Source organism: Bombus pyrosoma, linkage group LG10 (assembly GCF_014825855.1).
Source record: "Bombus pyrosoma isolate SC7728 linkage group LG10, ASM1482585v1, whole genome shotgun sequence".
In the NCBI taxonomy this organism is placed as follows: domain Eukaryota; kingdom Metazoa; phylum Arthropoda; class Insecta; order Hymenoptera; family Apidae; genus Bombus; species Bombus pyrosoma.
Genome location: NC_057779.1, coordinates 4,751,683 through 4,775,604, shown reverse-complemented (window position 1 = coordinate 4,775,604; position 23,922 = coordinate 4,751,683). Strand labels below are relative to the sequence as shown.

At 42.9% G+C, this 23,922-nt stretch overlaps 3 protein-coding genes across 7 annotated transcripts in view; 1 reads left to right on the top strand and 2 right to left on the bottom strand.

Annotated features, from left to right (window-relative positions):
- Positions 1 to 37: 37 nt before the first annotated feature.
- On the bottom strand, positions 38 to 4,285 carry LOC122571506 (nucleolar protein dao-5). Of its 3 annotated transcripts, XM_043735341.1 has the most exons (5): positions 4,089 to 4,285; positions 2,021 to 3,796; positions 1,861 to 1,947; positions 1,172 to 1,654; positions 905 to 1,082 (listed from the first exon to the last, which is right to left on the bottom strand). In XM_043735341.1, exons 1-4 carry the CDS (start codon positions 4,188 to 4,190, stop codon positions 1,193 to 1,195), a joined length of 2,427 nt encoding a protein of 808 aa, XP_043591276.1. In that variant the 5' UTR covers positions 4,191 to 4,285; the 3' UTR covers positions 905 to 1,082; positions 1,172 to 1,192. The 3 variants fall into 3 exon arrangements, with proteins under 3 accessions (XP_043591278.1, XP_043591276.1, XP_043591277.1); XM_043735343.1 differs by lacking the exon at positions 1,172 to 1,654 and having other exon boundaries at positions 38 to 1,082; positions 4,089 to 4,284; XM_043735342.1 differs by lacking the exon at positions 1,861 to 1,947 and having other exon boundaries at positions 4,089 to 4,284.
- Positions 4,286 to 4,417: 132 nt separating this feature from the next.
- Positions 4,418 to 5,759, top strand: LOC122571512 (mitotic spindle assembly checkpoint protein MAD2A). Its single transcript, XM_043735356.1, has 3 exons — positions 4,418 to 4,811; positions 4,923 to 5,285; positions 5,367 to 5,759. The coding sequence occupies exons 1-3, from the start codon at positions 4,739 to 4,741 to the stop codon at positions 5,564 to 5,566; spliced, it is 636 nt and encodes a 211-aa protein (XP_043591291.1). The 5' UTR covers positions 4,418 to 4,738; the 3' UTR covers positions 5,567 to 5,759.
- A 209-nt stretch (positions 5,760 to 5,968) lies between these two features.
- The window catches only part of LOC122571467 (protein vein), a 198,657-nt gene continuing 180,703 nt past the window's right edge, over positions 5,969 to 23,922 (bottom strand). The window contains exons 6-9 of one of the 3 annotated variants that reach the window (XR_006318061.1): positions 14,331 to 14,405; positions 13,630 to 13,951; positions 10,829 to 11,062; positions 5,969 to 10,021 (exon numbers count right to left, since the gene is read on the bottom strand). Coding sequence is in view for 1 of the 3 variants with exons in the window: in XM_043735235.1 (XP_043591170.1) it covers positions 14,353 to 14,405 (53 nt within the window). In the remaining 2 variants the exon portion in view is untranslated. Of the gene's footprint in view, positions 10,022 to 10,828; positions 11,063 to 12,644; positions 13,952 to 14,330; positions 14,406 to 23,922 lie in introns of those variants that run through there. The other 2 variants (XR_006318062.1, XM_043735235.1) reach the window with 2 other exon arrangements.

The following is a 23,922-nucleotide window of genomic DNA, read 5'->3' as shown; positions in this document are numbered from 1 at the left end:
TTTATAGATGTGGAGGTTAATATAATAATGCAATCGGTAGAAGTACATTGTCTTTATAGCTGTTCCATGACAATGTATTACAAAAGTACACGTATTTTTAAATGAACAATGATGGAGTGATAATAAATTTGTGTGCCCAAAATTATTTATATCTTTTTTTGTCTAATTCGTTATAGCCAGATTCATTAAATTATATATGGAAATATATATATATATATGGTTTATATATATATATATAAACTCTGACGGATACTCATGAAATTTATCATTTTCATTTAAATATTAGTTTGCATATTGTATTTCATATTTTAAATTTTAATTACATGTCATATTTGCAATAAAATTTTGTTACTAATTACGAAAGGAAGCAATGTCAAAACGACATTCGTGTACGAAGCTGAATGTTATATTACATAGAGAATATTATCTTCAAAAAATGCTTAAGAGATTTGACGAGAAAGGTGGAATTATTCAGGCTTCGATAACGACAGACATAAATATCTGTTGTACTCCACGTTAATTCTAAGAGCAATAGATATACGAAATATGTTACATATTGCAATAAACGATAATTACTTTTTAATACAGTAGTCCAATATCGAAATATCTCCTGTAAGTCATTTTCTTCGTATTAAAATAAGTAATAGAAATTTTCGTCAGATACACTCAAATTGCAGTCTTATAGATATTAATTGTTAAAAAGAGACTACGTGGAATCAACTTAAGAGATTAAATAGCAAAATTGTATATAGTTCCACTTAATTTCATAATAATCGAGTACAATAGCGTTAATGATTCTAAAAATACTATCCAAGTATTTCACTAAAGAAAACTTAGACTCTTAAAATTCTTGTATCTGTTACCTTAATTAAATATATAGGCTAATAATAATATAACGTGCTCATTTACTTTTTACAACTGCTTTTTCAGTCGTCAAATTTAATAGAATTGACGCTAGTATCTATTTGACCACCGCGGTAACTACCACGCTTTTTTTTAGTTTTCTCGTGACGAAATGATTTTCCTCTTGTGAATTTGAGGTCCTGATTCGCTTTTTCTCCCCAAGAACCACGAGCACCTTTCTGTTGAACAAAAATTGTATATAATATTTTTCATTTACTACATAAATTTTTACTTAGATACCTGACTATTTTTAATTAACTTCCCTCACCTTTATATGCAATTTCTATTGTCAATTGTCAAACGTAATTTTTTTATTTTGTTGCGGTGCGTTATCGAATGATCTTTGCCTATCGAAACCACCTCTGCCCCCTCTAAATCCGCCGCGACCACCACTCCCTCTTTCACCGTCGTCGTTACCCCATGATTTCCTAAATCCGTCGGATCTACCACCTTCATTAGTACTTCCCCTATCATTCCCACCCCATGACCTTCTATTGTCAAAACCACCTTTAAAATTTCCTCGGCCGCCTCTGAAACCACCTCTTCCTCCTCTATCGCCACCACCGCGACCTCCCCTATCACCTCCGCCGCGACCTCCCCTATCACCTCCGCCGCCACCGCGACCTCCCCTATCACCTCCACCGCCACGACCTCCCCTGAATCCACCACGACCAAAACCGCCTCTGCCTCCACCAAATCCACCCCCCCTTCCACCATGTTTTTTAAAACCACCCTCTTCCTGATTGTCCTCCTAAAACAGAAGGAAGACTCAGGTCAATCGCCGTTTTTTATTCAAGTCTATTTATACGTGAAACATCTTTAGAAGCATTTTTTTATACTATCTTTGTTTAAAAAAAAAAAAACATGAAAGGTGTTGGTGAATGCAGGGAAACATGGTCTCAAGCTTTTATAAAACGGCGAGTGACCTGTGTTTTTCAAATGTTTCCAAGCATTTACCTTTGCCTCAAAAGAATTGTTTGCCAATTTGGGATCCAATTCTAGCTCATCATCCTTTACACGACGAAATGGAGTATTTTTGTGTCGCTAAACACAGAATTATGTTAATAAAAATGTTTCTTTTCTCTTGTATAAATGCATCAAATGCAATAATTATTACCTTGTCATTATTGAAACTATTATTCGCCTTTACAAAATTACTGTAATTATTTTTCTGAGCTTTTGCAGGGGGCTTCCCTACATCTTCCTCTTCCTGTTCCTGTTCTATTTCTTTGTGTTTTCTTTTCTCAACTTTAGGTGTCTTTGGGGTTGGAGTTTTTATTTGCTGTTTTTCATTAGAATCACCTTCCTCTGAATCTGAATCTCTTTGACCTGCTGTTTCTTTTGCGACAGGAGTTTTAGCAATATGCGCATTTGATTTTTCATTGTCTGATGAATCTGAATCAGAATCTTCACTGGATGATTCCTTTTTAGCTTCAGTTTTCTTTATTGTTTTTGTAACTGCAGGTACTGGTCTTTTGGTTGGTTTTTCATTTTCAGATTCGTCCGAATCTTCAGAACTGGACTCAGCTTTCTTTGCAGGTTTTGTTGTCGCTTTTGTAGCTGTCTTGACATTTTCATCCGAATCATCAGAATCTTCACTAGAAGATTTTGCTTTTTTAGATACAACTGGTGTTACTAATTTAGCAGGAGCAGGCTTTTTTGTTGGCGGTTCTTCTTCTTCACTACTATCTTCACTGGAAGAAGATTCATTCTTCTTAGCAGGTACTTTCTTTGCAACTGCGGTTGTTCGTGGAACAGCTGGCTGTTTAGCTGGTGCTACATCTTCACTGCTGTCTTCGCTGGAAGAAGATTCTTCTTTTTTAACTACAGCTTTCTTAGCTGCTACTGGTGTTGACGGAGGAACAGCCTTTTTGGCTTGTGGTGCTTCTTCCTCACTAGTTTCTTCACTAGATGATGATTCTTTTGTTACTGTTACTGTTGGTTTTGTTGGTAAACCTTTGTTTTGCTTTCCTAATTTTGTTGTTTCCTTCTTTTGTGGACTAGGCATTACTTCTTTCTTTTGTTGAACAGACTTTTCCTGTTTTTTCTTATTTGGAATAGCTTTAGCAACTGGTGATTTTGCAACAGTTGCCTCCTCTGAAGAATCATCCAAATCATCGCTCGAAGATTCCTCTTGTTCTTTAGCAACATTAGTAGGTTTAGCAACCGGCTTGGCTTTAACTGCTGGCTGAGCTTTGGCAACTTCTTCTTCTTCCGAGGAATCATCAGAATCATCACTAGAGGATTCTTCTTTTTTTGCTGGTGTTTTTATTATAGTTGGTGTAGATGTTGGTTTCTTTAATACTGGCTTAACTGGACTTTCTTCTTCGCTATCACTACTATCTTCGCTCGAAGATTCCTTTTTATTCATTGCGACTTTTGTTTGAGCTGTTGCAGCTGATTTTGTATTTGCTTTTGCAGTTATATTTGTTTTAGATTCTTCTTCGCTATCTGAATCTGAGTCATCCGAAGATTTCTGTGTTTTAGATACCTGAATTACTTTTGGCGTTGACACTGCTTTAGGCTGTGTTTTAGGTACCTCTTCCTCTTCTGAAGAACTATCATCTGAACTTTCTTTTTTCTTTACAGGCGGCGTTTTAGATAATGGTTTAACAGTAGCCTCAGTTTTTGTAGGTACTTTTGGTGAAGGTTTTTCATCTTGGCTAGAGCTTTCTTCTGAAGAAGATTTCTTTTTTTTATTATTCACTGCAGCATTAACTGCAGCTTTACCATTTACTTGTGGCACCTTCTTTGGTGCATCTTCTTCACTCTCCGAACTTGTATCTGAACTTGTATCTTTAGTTTGTGCCTTTATGTTTAACTTTATTTGCGATGTCTTTTGAAAGTGATTAAAAACGTTCTCAATTGTTGGTGCGCCCTTTGGCAATGCGGGCTGTAAACGAAATAAACGAACATGAGTGAAGGTCGTACTATCTATACAATGAATTATCCGGAATTAAAAGAAGATAATAATATCTAGATGAGAATATTAATTAATATACATATAATGAGTAAAAGTGATGATAATCAAGCTCTACTTTAACATAAATTCGAAATATAAAATAACGAATTTATTTCGCCCACGTGGTACGGCCGAATGGCGGTACTTCTGGTATCGCATATACACTGACTTCTTGAAAGTCGATCGATTACTGTATGTACGAAATAACTTGTTATAACCTTACCGCTTTTGTTTTCTTTTGAAAAACCTTCGCCAGCGACGCGTCCTTTTTTAGTAAATATTCGTATACAAGAGCAGAAATACTCAATTCTTCAACAGATGCCATGATGGACGCGTGCGAACAACTTGAAAACCTAGCCGCAATTGAGTGCACGGCGACAATCTCATACACTCCCCATTTTCACGTATATGGCGCTACAGTCGAGCACGGATTGTATTGGATGAAGATGCGTTATTGTAGTAACGTGCAGTGTATGCTACTTGTGGAACACATTGTTGCGATATCATTTCGAATTGGTAATAAGATTATTTCTGTTATCTTAAATGTATTCTCATTTTTTCTGTATTAGTTTATTCATATTTAGTTAACGAACTATTAACTTTTGTGATGTAAAGTTATAAACATATATTGTCAGTAGTCGCATTAAATCATTTCCGTAATTCTTTGAGCTTATACTTTATGTTGATTTTGTGAACGTACTCAAAGTTCATAAATTTTTCCTCCGTCTTTTGGTTGGTGAAATATCGGTTTATAAGCACCGCATTGGATGTTTTTAAAATGATAAACCGGCTTCGTTATAACCTGTAAGATACTAGAATTTTCGGCGGAAATTTGTTCATTCAATTATATCGGGTGGTAGTTATTTGAAAATTATGACAGAAACTCAGCAGAAAGCAAAGTGTATTACGCTAAAAGGATCAGCAGAGCTGGTTAAAGAATATCTTCGTAAGTTTATCATACTTTTTACATTCTTTTAAAACTTATTTACAGTTGTCGAGCGTTACTTGGAATTTAATCAGAATTCATCGTCTCACGTATTGCTTCTACTCGTTTCAGTTTATGGCGTGAATAGTATTTTGTATCAAAGAGGCATTTATCCTCCGGAAACTTTTGAACCCGCCGAACATTTTGGTTTGTTCGTTTTAATGTCTACAGATGAAAAGATCAAAGGATATTTGGATACTGTTCTTAGCCAGATTCAGGAATGGCTTACTCAACGAAAAGTACAAAAGATAACGCTTGTTATAACAAATGTTAATACCAAAGAAGTATTAGAAAAGTGGGATTTCAAAGTAGATTATGAAGGTCAGTCGTCTAATGGCGCCAATGATAACACAAAAAATAGTCTTCCTGAAGTGGGTACAAAGGACGTGAAGGCTATACAGAAAGAGATTCGCGAAGTCATACGTCAGATCACTGGTAGCTTGTTCGATAATTCAAGTCTATATAGTACAGTGCTTTACATTTAAAATCTGATTTGTTGGATCTTTTATGTTTCAGGTACAGTAAGTTTTCTTCCACTATTGGATTGTTTATGTTCATTTGATATTTTGACGTATACTGTACCTGACTGTGGTATCCCTAAGGAATGGGATGAAACCCAGCCAGTATTTATCGCAAACAGTCAAGAAGTACAATTACGATCATTTTCAACTTCTATTCATAAGATGGATACCATAGTTAGTTATAAGAATGTTTAGGTATTACATGTTTTATCTTTGATAATTGAAATGTACATATGAAATATATATTTCTTTCATCTTTTTAACAATAATTGATATTAAAGACTGTTATTTAACATTCTTTTTCTATACAAATGATTATAAGATGAAAGTGGTCGTGTTGTTTTGAAAGGTTTGAATATACGTTATGAATTATTAGTATTACCTACAAAGAGTTTTATACGAATATATATTTTGATATAACTTTGATAGTTTGTCAGTTTATTCTATAGGAAATCCTACTTCCAGTAGTTATCCTCGTATCTTAGACTCCTGTTTCTTCTGTCTAGTATCAGTATATATTTTTCTATTTCACGTTCGTATCTAGAGTTATTTAATGGTTTAGTTGATGGTTAGGGGAAGAAGAGAATTGACAAGAATCTTGGCAGATTTTATTAAAACATAATTGACTATTACACTTAACACAGGAATTATATTATTTTACTTGGCAAAGCATGAAAGATACGACTAGAATAAAATATTTTTCGTGTTTGACGTTTGTCATATACCAAATCGCAAGTAACATCGTTAGCATTACTTAAATATTCTTAAATGTACAAGTGCTCCAAATTTATCAAATACTTCGTTCTGTTTTCCTTTTTTTCTCGATGTCGATTCACGATTAAAGAATGTTACAGTAATACATGAATATCGAAATGAAATCTCGAAATGGATAAATACCGAACGGAAATACATTCTTTGGGAGCACGTACATGTTGACTAGGCATTTCTCTTCGTTAGGTGTAAGTAATTGCGGCGGATTCGGATCATATCGTTTTGGATGCGTCTTCAACCGAAATTCAATAGAAACTTCGTCTCTTACATAAAATGTTTTTTATCGTTTTTTATTTCATTTTACGATGTCGTATAAGTGGTATTTGGTCGTAATATCCTCGTTTTCGGTACCTATTGTACCCGATCTCTTCGACAGTAATCGAAGACCACGTTAGGAAACATCAACAGCGGCTTATGCTTCGTTAATATCTGCAGCGTTCGTTTCTCCCTTACGACAATTTCGCTATTAACTCGTTAGTACTTCGTGCTGCTAGAGTTAGCCATACGATCCATAGTGCACTTGGTTCGCTATTAGACCAGCATGGAACGTAATCGTTCCCTGTCACGCGTCGTACAAAACGAATCGTTCGATCGGCCCTCTTTTTTTCAAAACTAACATTACTTAACTTTCGAGAACAAGGCAAGCTTGCTTGCATCCGCATGTGTTGGCGCATTTCACGCTTATGACCACGTGCAATCATTTCGAGGGCGGACGGCACGTTCGTAATAATCTTTAACGCGCAAGCTGTACGCTCTTAAATCTCGCCTAGACTAGATTTGCTTCGGTTTCTCTGGTTAGTTTTACACACTGCAAAAGCTGCTGGAAATACGTTGAAGTTTATAAACACTCTAATTCGGCTGATCCGCTGTGACTGTAAAATCTGAATTGTGACTGAAAACCATTGCTTTATTGTACCTTCGAGTTTAGTTTGACTTTTATTCTATCACTCTGAACGATCGCTATGAATACTAAAAGGGTGCGAAATTGACAGGTCCGTTTGGTCGTCACATAATAAGCACAGCACCGCGGATCAGAACGAGCCATGTCTCTATAACATTACGCGATAATTCTCTTGAGTATCGTAAAAACGCGTCTCCTAGTAAAAACATTGAAAAATAAATAACGTGAAATAATATACAATATTTTACAGTAGCGCTTAGTGTTATCCGTGATAGGGCGATTACCACGGAACAGTTGCCGATGTTCTTATTCACTTCCGTAGAAAGGAAAAAACGTAACGTCCCGGAAGTGGGTTGGTCGCATTTCCGTTTGATGCGATCCTGGCACAGGATGATCTCGTTACGGGGCTTATGTTAACGATAATGATCGACGATCGCCTATCGGTAATTAACTATCATCGTCGTTGGTACAATCGTTAGCACGCAATCACTGTTCCGCGGCCCTTTTTCACTCGCTCGAGAAAATCGACGCGTTCACTTCTCAGCCCTCGTAAATATCGTGTGCAACATTATGCACACTTTGGGTTCTCATTTATACACCTCTACTTAAGTTTACCTTGGACTAATCGCTATATTCGATTTACGATCATTTTATGCGTAAAATATCATAAAATACATTCCTCTTTTGTTCGCTATGATCAGGCTCGTCGTTCCGTTCCGGTGTCGATATTCGTGTTTCTCTTTGTCTTGGTAACAAGATCGAGCGTGAAAAGAAATCAGAATCTCTCGGACGTAGCCGAATACCCGATACTCGAATAATTGTCATCTATTTGAAAACCAATATTAATAGGAGCTAGTTAATAGAATCTTGGGATTGGGAAGGGGAACGGCACTAGACGGAACGGCGCGCCATCGATGACTTACCATGACTTTCATACAAATCGTTCGATAGGTACGAGCGACGAAATAAATTTGTAACGAAAAAGCACGGCGGCACTAGTAAGCTTGCACGGACATCATACGCTGCCACGATTTTCTTCTCTTCTCAAAGTTTCTGATATATCGCTAGAATGGTAAAGTATTTCCTCTTCTCTCGCAAGAAGAACTCTGGAACACTGTTCGCTCGTTCGTTCAACAACTATCTATATGTAATTCTTTATAGCTCTAAAATGTAAAAAGTAAGCGTGCGTGTGTTCACCGATCGATGGAAACGCGAAACACCACGGTCTCGATCTGTATGCCAAATTTCACTCGAGTAACATTAAAATACGCGAGAAGCGAGAGAAAGAGAGAGAGAGAAGGAGAGAAAGAGAGAGAGAGGCATTTTAGCCGTTAGTTTTTCTTCTCAACGAGTAACTCGCTGGCTGTTATCGTTGCATTCGACTTGATTATAAACGCGCCTTGTTTTCCACCGCTACTATCGTTCCCTGCTATTTCCTATTTTCCGTCGACGATCGTTTCGGCGAGGCCAATCGAGGCCGATATTACGATTCTCGACGACGGCGCCAGCGAAAATGCAATTACTCGTTCGCTGTCGAGGCGTAACAATTCTTACGACGATGCTTTGCCGCGAACTCCGTTAATTAAAGTGCAGCCTGATTTCTTCGGTCTCGGCGTAATAACGCAACCACTCTTGTTGCAGGCGAAAACTAGAATCACAAACGACTCTGTCGACCAATTTCCACCCAATCTCACGATTTTTGCTTTATCCCTGAAGAATAGACGAATCGATCGCTGTTCGTCGTTTCCATCGATTGGTGTTCGACGCACACACCGCACGCACACACGCTGCTCAAAGGGATACAAGGAATACTTTGTACAATACTCTCCTGGACGCGTCTGACATACGTTTCGACGAACTGTCGCTCGAAAACCGAGAAGCGTCTTTTCACGGTAACATTGCTCCACGTTTGGAACATCGGGGCCGTTCATCGAGGCAGATCCGTTCCTGTCGACGAATTAATCGCAAACTGGTTCTTGATAGTTTCGCTTGACTTTGAAAACGAACGAGAATACACGTTGTTGCGTTCGATAACGTTTCGATGGAATTATATCGAACGAATTGGACGAGCCAAACAGGTTTTCGAAATCGTCGAAATTCACGTCGCTTCACGCAATTACGTTTCTGCCTCGAAGACATTGGCTGTCGCGTAGGAAGACTCGTTGATCCCGGAAATCCTATTACAAGATCCGGGATCGTCCATGTCGTGCCTTTCTTCCTGCAATCCCGTAAAACGAAATCGTCGCCTCCACGTGGTGTTCTAACGATCCGCACGTGCTTGCGGATAAGGTTTACGACGTCTACCCCGTTTCTTTTTTTCCTCTCTATCCCTTTTCTTACCTGTCGAGTTCTTTCGCCCGGTGCAAACCTCCCGAGCGATAGGAAGTTCGAAAAAAGAAAGGAAAACATGTATTTGCGATTTGCTCTTCTCAAGAAAGATTAAAGGAGACTTTAAAGCGTGAAAACGTCGGAAGACGATGTTGTCGCTTTCTCGACGATGATTCGCGAAAGAAAAATCGATGCGCGTACGTACGTACGTGGCGCGTTCCGAGTCCCGCTTTAATTTTCGATACGCGTAAATGATGGACGAGCGCAACGCCGATCCCAAGGGAGAAAATTAAAGCTGTTGGGACATACCGCGCGAAATGCCAGGAAAAACATATCTCTGCAAATACAGTTTACACACATGGGACTTAAATTTGATTTGGCCACGATAGTTTTGCCCGTGCCGTTAGTCGGTGCGGCAACGTTTATCGTATTTCTCACATTTTCATGCGGAAACCATGGGAAAGAGAGGAATAGCGGGGCAAAAAGAGAATGGCTGGACATTTCCCTCGTTGTTTTCGAACGTCGAATTCAGCTACGATACTTTTTCCGTCCGTGAACACGGTGTTTCCATTGGATGGCGACTCTTGTTTCTTGAGATCCTCCGTTCTTCGTGTTTGCTCTTGGACGATGTCGAACCACTCGACGATGCTCTGCAATGAGAAAGAAGTTCGGATCGATTAAAAGGAGTCTCCGTTCGATGTGTATTCAAGTCGCGCGAAGAGAAAATCGAGTCATCATCGCGACGCGACGTTCTCTGTCTTCAATTTAAAGGGCGTCGTCGTGGACGGGATAAATTGTAGCTAAAAGAAATTACGCTGGAAGGTAAATTAGCGGTTTTACAGTGATCTCGCCGCGTCTGCGGGTCAATCAAATATTCAACAGTTAAAACAAAACTACCAGGTACTGCGGTGTTGATTCATTTATCCTGCCAAGTCCTCCAGCAATTTCTCATTTCGAACGAAACGGAAGGCAGGCTTCTCTGTTTTCCCTGCAACTTTCTTCCCTTCCGTGGTGTTGTTTCGACGCGGTTGTTACTCTCCCGCTTTTCTCCTTTGTGCTATGGATGAAGCATCGTTCAGAAGGATCCCCCGCAACCCTCCTTCTTCTTTCGTCTACCCTATTTGTATCCCTCCTTCCGTTGCTAGGCGTAGATTCATCTTTATCTCAACGCAACTCACCCTCGTGGATATTTGGTATAACAGGGCATCACTGTTCTGCTTCTCCTTTCTGCCTTCTCTTCGACAAACGAGAGGCTTAAGGTGGCTAATGGAATCAACCTAGCCAACGATAGTTTACCTTGTCTCTGCTTTAACGAGCGAACCAAATAGAAATTCCATCCCTCTGTTCCGCTATATCTGTTATTCATACTATATACTATACTCGTAGTACGATCGGTCTCGCCTCTATTTCTATTATCTTACGTTTAACTAGATAAGAGAGAAAAAGAGAATTCTTACCTTGTTCGGTACGATCAAGGTGGAAGAATGGACGTTGCCGATGTTGTCGGAGAGGACGTAGCTTGGCGTATCAGAAGGACTTCCTGAAAGGCTCAACCTTCCGGAAAGTATGCCCCCCGCAGTGAATTCGAGCAGACTAGTTGACGACGATGCTGAATTATCGACGATCCAGGATGCGGGATGCGCGTGGATGACGTTGGTCGGCGAATTGCTGCTTCATCTCCTGGGGCTCTCCTGTGGCAGCAAGTGGCCGTCGAAATTATTCGTGAGCCGCAAAAGGTACCGGTGATTCCTCCGCTCCCGGACTTTCCGGCCTAATTAGTCCGGTTCTATTAAGTTTATCTGGGGGCATCAGGGTCGCCAAGTTCCTCGGGGAACTGACGCCGTAGGAGGAAAGTTCGGTCAACGGGAGGGAGATAACTCTGGACTAAGTAGCGAATGATTAAGCCTGAATAACGCGGGATCGTATGCTTCCGCTACCCTCGTTCTATCTAGGGTCGATGCTAAGTAACAATTAGACCGTTTTAACCATTCTCCAAAATTGACGATTCTTAAAGACTTTGCTCTCGTAGGGTGCTAGTCGTTGAATTCTCGTCGGAGAAGGCATCGTAAAATAGGGAAAATAGGGAAAGTAGCAAAATAGCGTTTAATGGATACGTAAATGAAGGAGCAGCTACCATGGTTTAGTGTAGGTTAGGTTTCGATCGAATGTATATTTGATTATGTATAGTGCAGATTCCCGTTAGCAGTCGTTACGAACAAGCGGAATCGGTAATAGATGTGACCGACAAATTTGTTTTTGCCGGCTGGAGAGGGCCGATAATGGTCTTTGCTTCTAATTAGCATGGGCCATTAGGTTTATCTATGAACGTTGAAGTCGTCGAGTTTCGTTCTTGTTGCGGCTGGCAACCAGACGATTTCACGGTTTACCGATGTGCTCTCGTGCAATTATCGGGGGCAACATTCGTGTATTAATACGTGATTACACTCGGCGACGATTAAAAAATAATTGCCGTCCGCTCGCGGCCGCCAATGAAAATGGGAAATTTAATTTTTATCTCGCGTTCGCTTCGAAGGACGCTCGTTACAATTTGTTCCCGTAATTGATTTCGATCGTCACAGAATAGTCGAGGCATGAAACGCGCCTTTATCCACCATTAACAAATTTCCTGATAAAGTTGTTCGCCAATTTTGCTGTTGCTTTCATCGAGCAATTTTTATTGTCATTAATCCTTTGCTCGTAATCGTTATTCTTCCTCTTAGGTGGAAGTTCCACGCGTCGAATAACGAGTTTCTCTAACACAATTTCTCTAATACGCGATGGTCAGCACTTGTACCATCTTCGGATTTGTAATTCGGAAGTGTCCTATAGTTGGAGACCGTTGGCTTTGAAGCCAGGCTAAGTTAGCTAGCTGGCTTCCCACACGCTGAATAGTTTGCAAGTCCATTATGACGGTGTTAAGGGTGCGTATCTTGTACACGTTGCACCGCGTATACATATAAATCTCTGGACACTCGGTACGTATAGCTGACGCGGTCGCCTGAAACACTTCGGCCAAACGATTATTCCGATTATCTCTAGAGCAATTCGTGTTTTCCGATTTCCTTTGTTTTATAAATGAATACAATTCCCGGACTCGTAGTTTTCCTAGAATTTTAACAAATTAAATTATTCTATCCGGGTAAACGCGTAAAGGAAAACGTACACATTCTGGAACTCATTTCTAGACATGGAAAATTTAGCAGCGATTTCTTTGGACGATCGTTGCGAGTTTCTCTTTCTTTCTTCTTTTCTTTCTTTCTTTCCTCCTTCCTTCCTTCCTTCCTTCCTTCCTTCCTTCCTTCCTTCCTTCCTTCCTTCCTTCCTTCCTCTTTTTAATACTGACCGTCTCTTTCTATTCTCTCTTCCTCTCCCTCTCTCTCTATTCCCCTCTCTCGCTACCTCGTGAAGCGTTCGAACTCCCTGCGTTTCGAGAGTTCGCCTTTTTTCCAGAGCAGCTTTTTCCCCCCTGATGTAAAGGTTGCCGCGAGTTAGCAAAGAGCTCCGGCGCAGATATCGCGGAGCTCATATCCCTGGGCACTCTTTTCGCTGCGTTTCCCGCCTCTTCCTCCTTTTTCACTGGCGTTCCTTCTCGCAAAACGACCATTCCTCCGCATCCCCCTACTACGTCTCACTATCTAAGGACTCCAGGGAAAGTCGGCTGCATATTACATCGGGATCTACGTTTGTTAATCTACGAGTTGCTCTTCCAAAGTCACGGAAATGTGTGAGAATTATCGATGGAAAAAGCGCCACTTCATTTTTCAGTGGTCGAGGCACGTTATGCGAAAATTTCGTTTGCGGTCTCTTTTCGCGGGACAAGGAGGAACAATCGAGTAACTCGAATCGACAGGAATATGGTTGATATCTGGTGCGAGCCCTTTTGATATCGTAATTAATTCGACGGGGAGAACGTCGAGCGATTTGTCGATTATCGTCATTTCGTGCCACTGTCTCCAAACTCGAAGCAAAATGAAATCTGTCTCTCTATAAGGGCTTCCTTTGACAAAATTCTGACTTTCTGAATTTCGACACTTGACAAAGTTTTCATAAGAAGCGGATATGAAATACCAGAAATACTGGAAGGGAATAAAAAGAATTTCTCTCTTCGCGTCCCTTCACGAATAAAAAGAGACGCGAATATCGATGCCAGACGAAGAAATATAAGAATAGTAAAATTGAACGATTAAAACTAATAACGTATGTAACGTGGTTCAGGTAATATCGGTAAAATGCCGAGGACGCGGCGTGATAAACTTACCTCTGAAAATTGACGGCGTAGCCAGGTACTCGTTGCGGGCACGAAACGAGGCAACGACGAACAGGAGCATAAGATAGAAGATGTAGGAAACGAAGCGGGAAAATGGGAAACGTTGGAGTCCCGAGAAGGATGAGGTGAGAAGGTCGCGAAAGCTCGAGACGTTTGGTCGGGTCGGGGAATGGAGATACCGCGGGGAAACGTGGAGAGCCCGAGGAGAGTGGAGAAGTCGAGGACGCGTATGTAGGAACCTGAAGGGGTATTGGGAAGGAATGTGGGTGAGGCTACAACAAAACAAAACACGATGAATGTCCCGATGTGCAAGCTGCAAGCACAACAATGTCAGGAAGATCGATGGTTAGTCTTTGTCGAGGTAGCAATGCCGCGAATTACCTGGATAGATAGGTTCGATAACGCGCTTTCCGATAAATTTGCCCGGCGACGTTTAATATTCCGCGACCGGTTCTCTGTCACCGGAAACGCTTTCCCATTTGCTTTGCGAAGCAACGCGACACGCGTTTGACTTTATATCCAGGTGATTCGTCGGTCGTTCGATTAAAGATTAGTAGTATTATCAAACGCGTTGTTAAACGAAGATCAGCGCAAGAGCTGTACGCAAGCGACAATTGTTCTCTTTCTTCTACGGTCAGCAAAGATCGTTAAACACGTTAGTTTACAACTGAGACTGTTAATCGTTAATTTACCTTGACAGTGCCGCTAGATGCGCTAGAAGCGGGCGAGCGTCACGTCCTCGGCGAACGAAGAGAATTTATCCATATCTTGAGTTAGCGAGAGCAGAACAGAAACACGATTCCATTAATTCCTTCGGATAATTGTTAAATAGACAGGACTTTGCCGATTCATCGTTCGTTCGATTCAGAATCGGTTTGCGCGGGAAAAATGATCGATCGAAATCGAACAACGGCGAAAGATTGTGAATCGAACGAAGGAATTGGCGAAGCCGGTGTGACAATACGGCTGAGAAAACGCGAACGCGCGGAAATTCATGTGGGAAAGAGTGCGCGTGCGTTTTTGAAAGCGGGAGTGGTCCGGCCTCGTACTACACCGGCGGTCGTCTTACGGGCTCTTTAGGGCTCTTGGTCGACCCTCGAGAAGAGCGAACACGAGAGCTAGCACGGGGTCGAGAAACGGTCATAGTTCTATTTCCGTCCCTCGTGAATCATTCTCGCTTCACTTATCTCTCTTAATGCTGGTATAACGCCGTTATATGGGTCCGTTGAAAGATGCTGCATTCCTGATAAAGCTCCTTCGAGGATGATTTCGTAGGGAGATCGCCTCTAGAAGGACTTTCGCGACGAGAAAGAGAAAACCTTTCCGCTCGTTCGGCTGGTTACGTTCGGCCGCGGTCTCCCGCTGGTGAAAACGACGAAGGCGAACCGAGGCGTACGATATTTCGAGGTTATTCTCGCGCTCGAAACGATCCTCGAGCGTCCTCTGGTCAGTAGACGTTGTAACGATGGAAATTTGACCAGAGAGTCGGTGGTAAACGGTCCGTTGCCAGACGGCCCTAAAACGATAAATTTCTTCACGGTAAAGTTGCTACAACTCTCGGGAATTGCTTTAACGACGTGTACCGATGTCAAAGTTCGCGTTAAAATCCAACAGCGTTGGGAAGAGTCCGATCGACAAAGTGTCCCGACCAACGAGATAGTGTTCCGCTACGTTTCGCGAAAAGTGATCTCGATATTTCGCGAATCTCCATACAACGACCAATGAATCTCGTGGCCGTATACTCGTTGATAATTAAGTGGTGCTTCGCGTACGCACGGAGCTTAACCTTGCAATTAGCCCAATTCGCGGCTTAAGCGATATCAATTAGCCAAAAAGTACACGACTATCAGGTCGCGCGTAGCATCCTCTCGTCGGGATTATATCGCGAGCACTGGATCCGCAAGATCGAGATCTCGGTTTGTAGGGCTGGATCGGAACGGTGTTCGATCGGTCGGCAACGTAGTATCCAAGTGCATAACGGAACGATAGCCTCGCCACGGTAATACGTATCAGACTACATTTCACGGTTGATCGAGGCCCAGCCTGGCGCCATAGACAATTTCCCAAAGGGTTCCAGACCGATATAATAGGGTGGCCAAGGCATATACCGTAGCCGCGTAACTCTATCGCATTACCGTTGACCCGAGTAACCAGTAGGCTAGATGCCGGCTCGTTCTCTCGGGGTGAATTCGTCAATAGCTCGTCGATTCTTGATCACGGCCAACGACACTGATTTCGGGATCAATTTTCAAGTTGTACTTCGCGGCACATACGCCGATCTTGCGAATTCCTTTCTTTACTTTCGCAACTATTTCTCAGCTACGATACGAACCATCTCGTTAATTTTTCCTCGTATCGTTTGATTTTTAATAGGGTCGAGGAATCAACGTAACTTTTCCCCCGGAATCTGAACTAGAAAATGAGAGCTGGAGTCACGTTGGCTCGACGAATTCAATCGTTGAAATCGTCGGAGTGTAGATGACAGGAAGATCAGGCGACACGCATGGTCGCTGTCCAGTTGGCTGGCTATGGTCCACCGAATGTCCTCGCAGTCGTTATAGTTTAATGCGCCGGGCAGCCTCGTAATGCGGATTCATTGCCGGGCAAGAGCATCGAGGTGGCTGTTCGCTCGTGTAAACATTGCGTATGCTCAACGACGGTGAACGAGAAATCGTGCGACCGCGTCTATGAACCTCTGTGCGCCACAGCTACAGCCTCCTTATAACCGTGCGCCATTCCCCCGGGGACATATGTCCTTATACCGGCTCCGTGAGCTTTAATGAAAGCCATAAAGCGTTCTCTGGATCGTGCTTGCGGCGCTATAGCTGGCTATACTGGTTACGGGATGGAATGCGGTTCGTAGCTACGAACATGAAGTTCGAAGCACGCCCTCGCGAGTGGCCGATTAACAATTGAAGCGACGATCCGGATAACGAAGGTGACGCCAAGAACGTACAGCTACCTGCGACCGTGAATCTCCCTCTCATCTTCCCTCGGCTTTCAACTACGCGTCGCTTGGTCGTCGTTTAAGGTTCGTTCTATCGATAACAGAAATGGTATCGTTGTCGATGTATTCGCCGGTTCTCGGTTAACCTAACAGGCTACACGAAGGCGAGGATCGACTCGGTCGGTCCTCGTTCGTCAGAAACGCGCGTCGATGGAACGCGTTGTGGATGACAGTTTTTTTAAATTTAAAAAACCGCTGTCACCAGCGAATCCGGGAAACGAAAAAACGTCGCGTTTAAATCTTTCGATTTCTACGTGTTCGTTGACCGTTTTTTTTTCGAGTCGGCGAATATTGCTCTCCGTATTCGGTGGAGGATGAATTTTCGTAATGAATTTTCGGGCGGATCGATCGAGGAGAAAAGGGAACGTAGCATCGGCGAAGAATTCTCGGCGTGTTTCGTCGGCAAAGAAGGCGAATTCGGCAGAATGAAATTTTGTCGTCGCAAAAATATCTTCACGTGCAATCGAATTCGGCCCTCGAACGTATTAATTTCGATTTGATCGTTACGTTCGATCACGGCCAGTAATACGCGGTACGTCCTGTTCACCACAATCATCGAGTTATCGTTGTTTCATCGTCGTTCACGCTGTCGATACGTTCTCTCTTCATACATTTTAATTTACTGACCTTTCATCGTGCGCGCACTTTAATTCGTTCCTTTTGTTTCGCGACCGGATCCATCATCGTTCCCCGTTTTATATCTGCACCGACGTGCATTGTTGTAACCACCCCTTTGACGGTTTTGCTAAGTGAAGTGCACCGGCAACAATTTGTTCGAATTCCCGCTACCACAATGGATACATTTCTGACCGAATACCTGTATTTACGTTCGCTATTACGACATTGGTCGTTAGATTTTTCACGCTGTGCATTAATGCTCGACTCATTAAGAACGTGCGAATCGTTTAACGCTTAATCTGTAGCTGTGTTTAGCATTACGGGAGTCGCTCGAGTTCGAGTCAACGAATCACCGCTTTCTCCCCGTTTCGACCTCTTTCATTACAATTCCAATTTCATTTCTGCCAGTGAAGCTTGATCGTTCGAACCGCCTAATGCGATCTTTCGGGAAATCAAGATCGCGTTTCTCACTCGCGGTGCGAGGCTGTAAACACGAAAATCGATCACGTTCTTCAGCAACGGTCCCATGCATGCATAAAACGTTACTGCTCGACGATAAATATAAAATATCTTTTTTAGCGATCCTCTGGAACTTAAAGTCGTCGTTAGATATCGTCGAGAGGTACGCGGAAAAATTTATCGAAACAATTGGGTGCAGAGCATTCTAGCCGCGTTTCTTGCGACTGGAAAGTGCTTATCGACCGAGCGAACGTTTGAAAAATCATATTGTCGAGGCCATGGCGTTTTCACCTTATCGAGACCGGGATACAGATGGAAGGAACCGCTACCATTTCAGCGGCGTATTTGTATTTCGACGCGAACGACAGGGCGTAAAACGCGAATCGATGGTCTCGCGGTAAATATAAATCCTGCGACGATCTTACGTATTCGAAAGAATTATAGCCGTTAAACCGGTGCAAGCGGAACGAACGTAGAGCGAGGAAAATCTCTACTGGGCTGGATTTCATAATTTTGGATTACGATCGTATAATCCTTTTAGCCATTTAGCAGTCTCCGCTGTACGAGTGGAATAGATGAACGGACGATACATGCGATATTTATCAGCGACAAGGGTAATAGGAGATGGCGGGTGGCAGAGGAGCAGTGTCCCGGAAGGACGCGAGGCAGTTAGAAATCGGTTGTTTGTTCGCGGGATGGTGTCGCGTCGTCGACGTCGTACTCGTATCATGATAGCTGAGCGAACGATCCGGTCTCGTAACGCTTCGATTCGTCGTCGAATGCTCGCATAACCGGCTAGTCTGAAGCCGGATTTTCACGCGAGGACGTCGCTCGTAAAAGCCGGCGCCGTTCTCTCGCATAATCCTGCGGCTACGCTGCTCCCGCCCACGCTTTACGACCGTTTCACCTCTGTACCGGAATGACATAATGCAAAGCGAACCAAGATTTACATCCCATTTGCCTTGCTTCCCGCGATTGTCCGGGGTTAACGGTACTTCCTACTCGTATTTCGGATTTTCTGTCGGCCACCCAGGCTACCCCTTTGTTTTCCGTCCGAGAATTATTTCGTTTCGGGGCTGGTTGCCTCCCCTCCCGGTCACGCTCGCAATTACTGCCGTCCCTCTGGCGGCCTCGCGTTTTTCACAACTGCACGTTGCGCGGCGATATTTTTTTCCGCTACTTGTTGCTCCTTTTTTCGCCGTTCTGCCCGCGTAATTGCGCTTTAACAGTCTCTTGTCGGTATTCCTTCCTTTTTTTTCTTTTTTCGTCGCCTACTCGCTCGTCCCGTTGTTTCGCGCGCGCTTGCCTCACGCGTTCGGTTTCGGGCTCCGAGCTCCGGGCTCTCTTATCGATGCCACCAGGGACAAAAGGGTGTCGGTGCCCTTGGCGGTCCCTCGTCGGCGAACGATCGCGATGTAACGCTCTCTTGCACCGGAGCCGATTCTCTGTCGAGCGGACGACGACATGCAAAACGAACCAAGATTTGCATCCGAACTGGCTGGTCGCTTTACGCCGCGCCGGCCACCTCTACACGACCGAACGAGTTCTCCCGTTCGATTATGCGAACGTTCGTGTCGTTACGGACGACGTGCATTGCGCGGCATAATTTCACGGATCGCACGTGATGCTTGCAGCCGCGCGAAAATATAACCTGTCATTCCGCTCTTCTTCGTAGCAAACATCGCTTCGCGCATCTTCTGTTTCTTTCTTCTTTCTTCTCTTTTTTTCTTTTTAGCGAACATCGAGGCATCGAAGAGTGGATTTCGCTGCGATATCGATTAGTCAGTCGCTCGGCGACATAACGTTTCGGGGAAATAACGTTTCGGTGAACAAGGTTTTTTGAAATCCAGTTAGAACGCGAGCACTTTGCCAATTCGTAAATTTAATCTCTCTGACTTGTATTTCTATGCGTTAATAAACGCAGAACAGCATAACAAGCGGGCCAGCACGTTGCATCCTTTCAATCACGGCTTTAAAACCACTCGAGTTCCAAAATTTTCATTCCATATTTCGTACGACCTCGTTGTTTACCGTGGTATCCTATCGATTCTCTGATACTATACGCGTTATTTTCCTGTCGTCCTTTCGTTTGTTCGTTGCGCCTATTCCAACGATTCGGTGTAATCGTTTAGCGTGAACTGTAGCCGTCGAAAAGCTTTTTCTACCTTTTCAGAACTCGTTTCCGAATTATCGCGTGGATGGTTTTCTGCGTCGCACCAAAGTCGTCGAACCGTTCTCCTTCGGTTGGACAACCTTCTCGCTATTAATAGGTTCCTCCCAATAACACGCGCGACAGATTAGAATTAAGAATCGTTCACGGTCTCTTCAAGGTTCTTCTATCTTTAAAAGAATCGCTTTCTTCACGCGTCCGCCCTCCCCCGTCTTCTTTTCTACCGCGATCGTTTTTTCGCCAACATGCACCTGTTTCTCGCCCGAAGGCAACAGTGGAAACGTATCGTTAAATTTCAAACCGCAATTCGAGAACAGAATCCGAACGATTCCGTTACCCGATTATTTTCCTTGAAAAATCGGGGTTTCGATTGAAAATAGCGAAATCGATGTGTCAACGATTGCCTCGCGTTCCTCGATAATCGGGAGTTTTCGTTCGCGGTCGAGGATCGTCGGGAAAACAGTTGCTGATATTTTTCACCGGCCAACGAGAATATGGAACAAAAAGATCGCTGTTTCGATTACGTTGAAAAAATGAGGCGCGCTGTTTTCAATTATAAAAACATCGTTCCGGGAGCAGTTGTTTGTTCAGTCGCAAAAAAGGAAAATATTTAATCGACCCTGCAGCGAATTTTCGAAATTCGTATTAAAATCAACGTATTTCTTGTTCCGCTGTTTTCTCTCTGTCTTTCTGCCTGCCTCTTCCGAATAATCGCGTTACTGGTGTTTCACGACCGGGGATCCCCGCTTCGAAAGTATCGATCGGTCCGTCGATGAATTATTAACAACGCAGCAGGCTGCGTCAACTCCATTCGTAATAAATCGCGAGCATGCAAGAAGATCAGGTGAGATTCGTCTGGCGCAAATTTTTCAAATCCTGGATCATTCCGCGCAATCTCCGTACAAACAAATAATTCGCCATCTAGTCTTGGTTTTTTCAAAGGTTTATCGCGACCACGGAAAATTTTTATAACAGCGTGGCTCGTTCTAAAAAAGATACGCCACGATAATTCCGATTCGGCGAAAAACCTGATACCGTTTCCAACATCTTTTTGAAGCGCTGCTTTTAACGACTTTCACTTTCTTTCTTTTTTTCTTTTTTTTTTTTTTTCTATCCGTACGTCGATGACAACGTGAACGGTTCTTGTTCGATTGTCCGGCAGATTTTTTTCCAACACGTTACTTTATAGGATTACCTGTGTGTCGCACGATACGTTTCCGATAAACGAATTAGAGATCTTGAACAAGGGATCGTTTCCTTTTTTCTCTCTCATTTTTGCTTCAACTCTCGGATAAAATACTGCGATATTTTTCGGTGGTGTTCTCCTCGAACGTTTACTATCAAAGCATCGTTAGCTAGCGGTCTCTTAGCAAGCTCGAGCTGTGCTGTTGGTTCTCACGCGCTCCATACGTCAACCGTGTTAATGCAAATACAGCCCAGCACTACGAATAACAAGGTGCAATGTTACAGTTCGCGAACAAACTTCACTTGAGTTTTGAAACGGTGCAAAGTTCACCTCTGATGCGGAATTAACCCTTAGTAATCGTCGTTACGGGTAATAGCGGTACGTGTAATCCAATTGCGCCGAGTTGTTGCAGCTTAGATCGTGCAAGTCGTCTAGGTTGTTTTTTTATCTATTTCAAAAACGTTCCCGTAAGCCACTGCGTGGCTCGTTAGCCAACGTTCAGCGTCGAATTTTGAATCGTCGCAGCGACGAAATCACGCTCGGACCTAATTTGACAGGGAACACGGGGGATAGTAGGTAGGGGGAAGGGCGTGGAATGGAAAGCGGCGCGGTGTGACAGGCTATAGGAGTGTCGCATCGGTTAATACAACGGGACTAATGAGTCGGACGCATCGAGTCTCGGAATTCGTACACTCGGCTTTCGTTTCGGATACGGTCGCTCGAATTCACCTCTAATTAAGGCGTTAATGAAGAGCCTCGGGGAGAGTCCGATGATCACTTTCCTCTTTTAGTTGAACCCTTCGTGACTTTCCTGCTCGGCGACCACCCTCGGCAACGGGCATTCGAGGAAGGGTGGTCGATTGTCGAGCGGGAATTAATCCTACGCGCGATGAGCGATGCCTGGAAAGTACGGCTATGCACACGCATCCGCTATTGTGCGCCGACGGCTTGCCCGTTAATTAAATCATACCTAAATAGGGAGCTTTGTTTTCCCTCTACGAAATTTCCAGAGATAAACTAACCGCGACACAGTTTGATGGTCTGATTTTGGTGGTTCGGGCGATTTCACGGACCCTTCTCTCGTGCTAATACCAGCAGGAGAACGATGGATCAAAAAGTGGCAAATTTTTACCTCTTCAGGCACTTAAAATTCTAACGAGGCATCGTTCTGTAGGTTCTAAGATATCGTAAAAGTATAATCATTTGTGACAAATTTGTCGAGAATGTTATAAAAAATGTAGATGAATTTAACGGTGCATCGAAAAACGAATCAGAACTGTCTCGCTTCAAACGATCGTAACTTTGAAATTAAAATTCCAACACTGTTTTGTAAAGGAAAGTAAATATAGTTTATATTGCATGTAAGATCATATTATTCAAACTGTTAATTGAACACGACAGAATGCGAGAAATCGATACTCTTAATTAACTTAATTTGAACATTTATAGAATACTTTATTAGAAATTTAAGCGCCTGACAAATTATTGAGCAGCTTTTAATTTCCTATTTTTAGATGAAGACTCAAAAATAGCTACGTCTAAAAAAACGGCCCCTTTTTCACACGCATCGATATAGTAGTTTAGCATCGTCTCGTGTAGTTTTTCGGAGGTCCTTAATCGTAAACTCGTCGAGCTATGAACATTTGGACACCGTTAAATTTCGATTATCGAAGAAGGCCTCGGGGGAAGACGAACGAGGACGGCAATCGATTCTCTTTTACCGATCTACCACGATAATGCAACCACCCCTTTGCAGTCCAGCCAGCCTACCGCTCGTCGCCCTTTTCTGTGTTTGTTCGTAGAATATATGAACGCGGAAAGGAGGACAGAACGAACGTCCTCGTGTATTGAAAATTCCCTGTGATTGGGCGTAATTGATCAGACTACGGTATTGCGGACTACCTAGTCGCTACCGTTCGTGATTTCAGTTCGTATTACCGGCAGGCTAATGTACGCGCAAACGCAACGCGAATCTGTCGGATTAGTCGCTCGTGACTATCGATAATACTAATTTTCGATTCTCGTTCCTCGGACCATTCGGTCCGTCTGTTTCTGATTATGTCCCCGAGGATTATCTAGGATTACTTCTAGTTCCCCGAAGCCACATCTTTGTTTAAATTATGGAATTTTGACGCGTTACGCGCCATCCTTCAACTTTTCAATATTTTTTTCCATTTTCATTTTCGCTTTCCATTTGTCGCATTCTGTTACTCTCGAAGTCGAGAAAGAAGGGCAAGGTATCATTGTTGAAGTTCATTTAGACGATTGAAAACAATGAAGTTATTTCAGGTAGGCTGCGTATTGTATGGTATAAGAGTAAAAATATCTGGAGAATATTTAAAATCCAATTTAAAGAGAAGCTGCCGGTTCGCCGTATTGTGAAAGAAATCCGCAGCTGTTTTTCCAATAAAGCCGAACTTCGTTTCTCCGAGTTCGAGCAGCTTCTCGCAATCTTTCCACCGGTATTGTGCCATCCTCGGTTCTATCGCGAACCAGTTTCTCCTTCTTCGCGTCGCACAATGCCTGACCGTTGTCTCCGGGCTAGAGGTCGATTTAAAACCGTGATTTCTGCGCGGCAAATCGATACCGTTTATCTCGACAATTCTCAACCGGAAAATACAATCGAAACAATTTTTACTCGGCTCTCGTACCGCTGTATTCCACCAAGTTTCCGCAAATTGTTTAAGAAATCTCTTATCGAGGGATTAGTGCACTTTCCCAAGACCGAGGGGAATCGAATTTCTTTTATTTCTCTATCGCGATATCTCGTTCTTTCTCGATGTGCTTACGTCCATAGTTTCCACGATCCCGTGCATTACGATGATCGTCACGTTTACACACTTC

What these genes read in the sequence shown, in the direction of transcription:
- LOC122571512 (XM_043735356.1), top strand. Translation starts at nt 4,739, where the DNA reads ATGACAGAAACTCAGCAGAAAGCAAAGTGTATTACGCTAAAAGGATCA. An exon ending in GCTGGTTAAAGAATATCTTC is followed by an intron (nt 4,812 to 4,922) that starts GTAAGTTTATCA and finishes TACTCGTTTCAG; the next exon opens with TTTATGGCGTGAATAGTATT. An exon ending in AGTCATACGTCAGATCACTG is followed by an intron (nt 5,286 to 5,366) that starts GTAGCTTGTTCG and finishes TTTATGTTTCAG; the next exon opens with GTACAGTAAGTTTTCTTCCA.
- LOC122571506 (XM_043735341.1), bottom strand. Translation starts at nt 4,190, where the DNA reads ATGGCATCTGTTGAAGAATTGAGTATTTCTGCTCTTGTATACGAATAT. An exon ending in ATAGTTTCAATAATGACAAG is followed by an intron (nt 1,948 to 2,020) that starts GTAATAATTATT and finishes TTCTGTGTTTAG; the next exon opens with CGACACAAAAATACTCCATT. An exon ending in ACAATTCTTTTGAGGCAAAG is followed by an intron (nt 1,655 to 1,860) that starts GTAAATGCTTGG and finishes CTTCTGTTTTAG; the next exon opens with GAGGACAATCAGGAAGAGGG.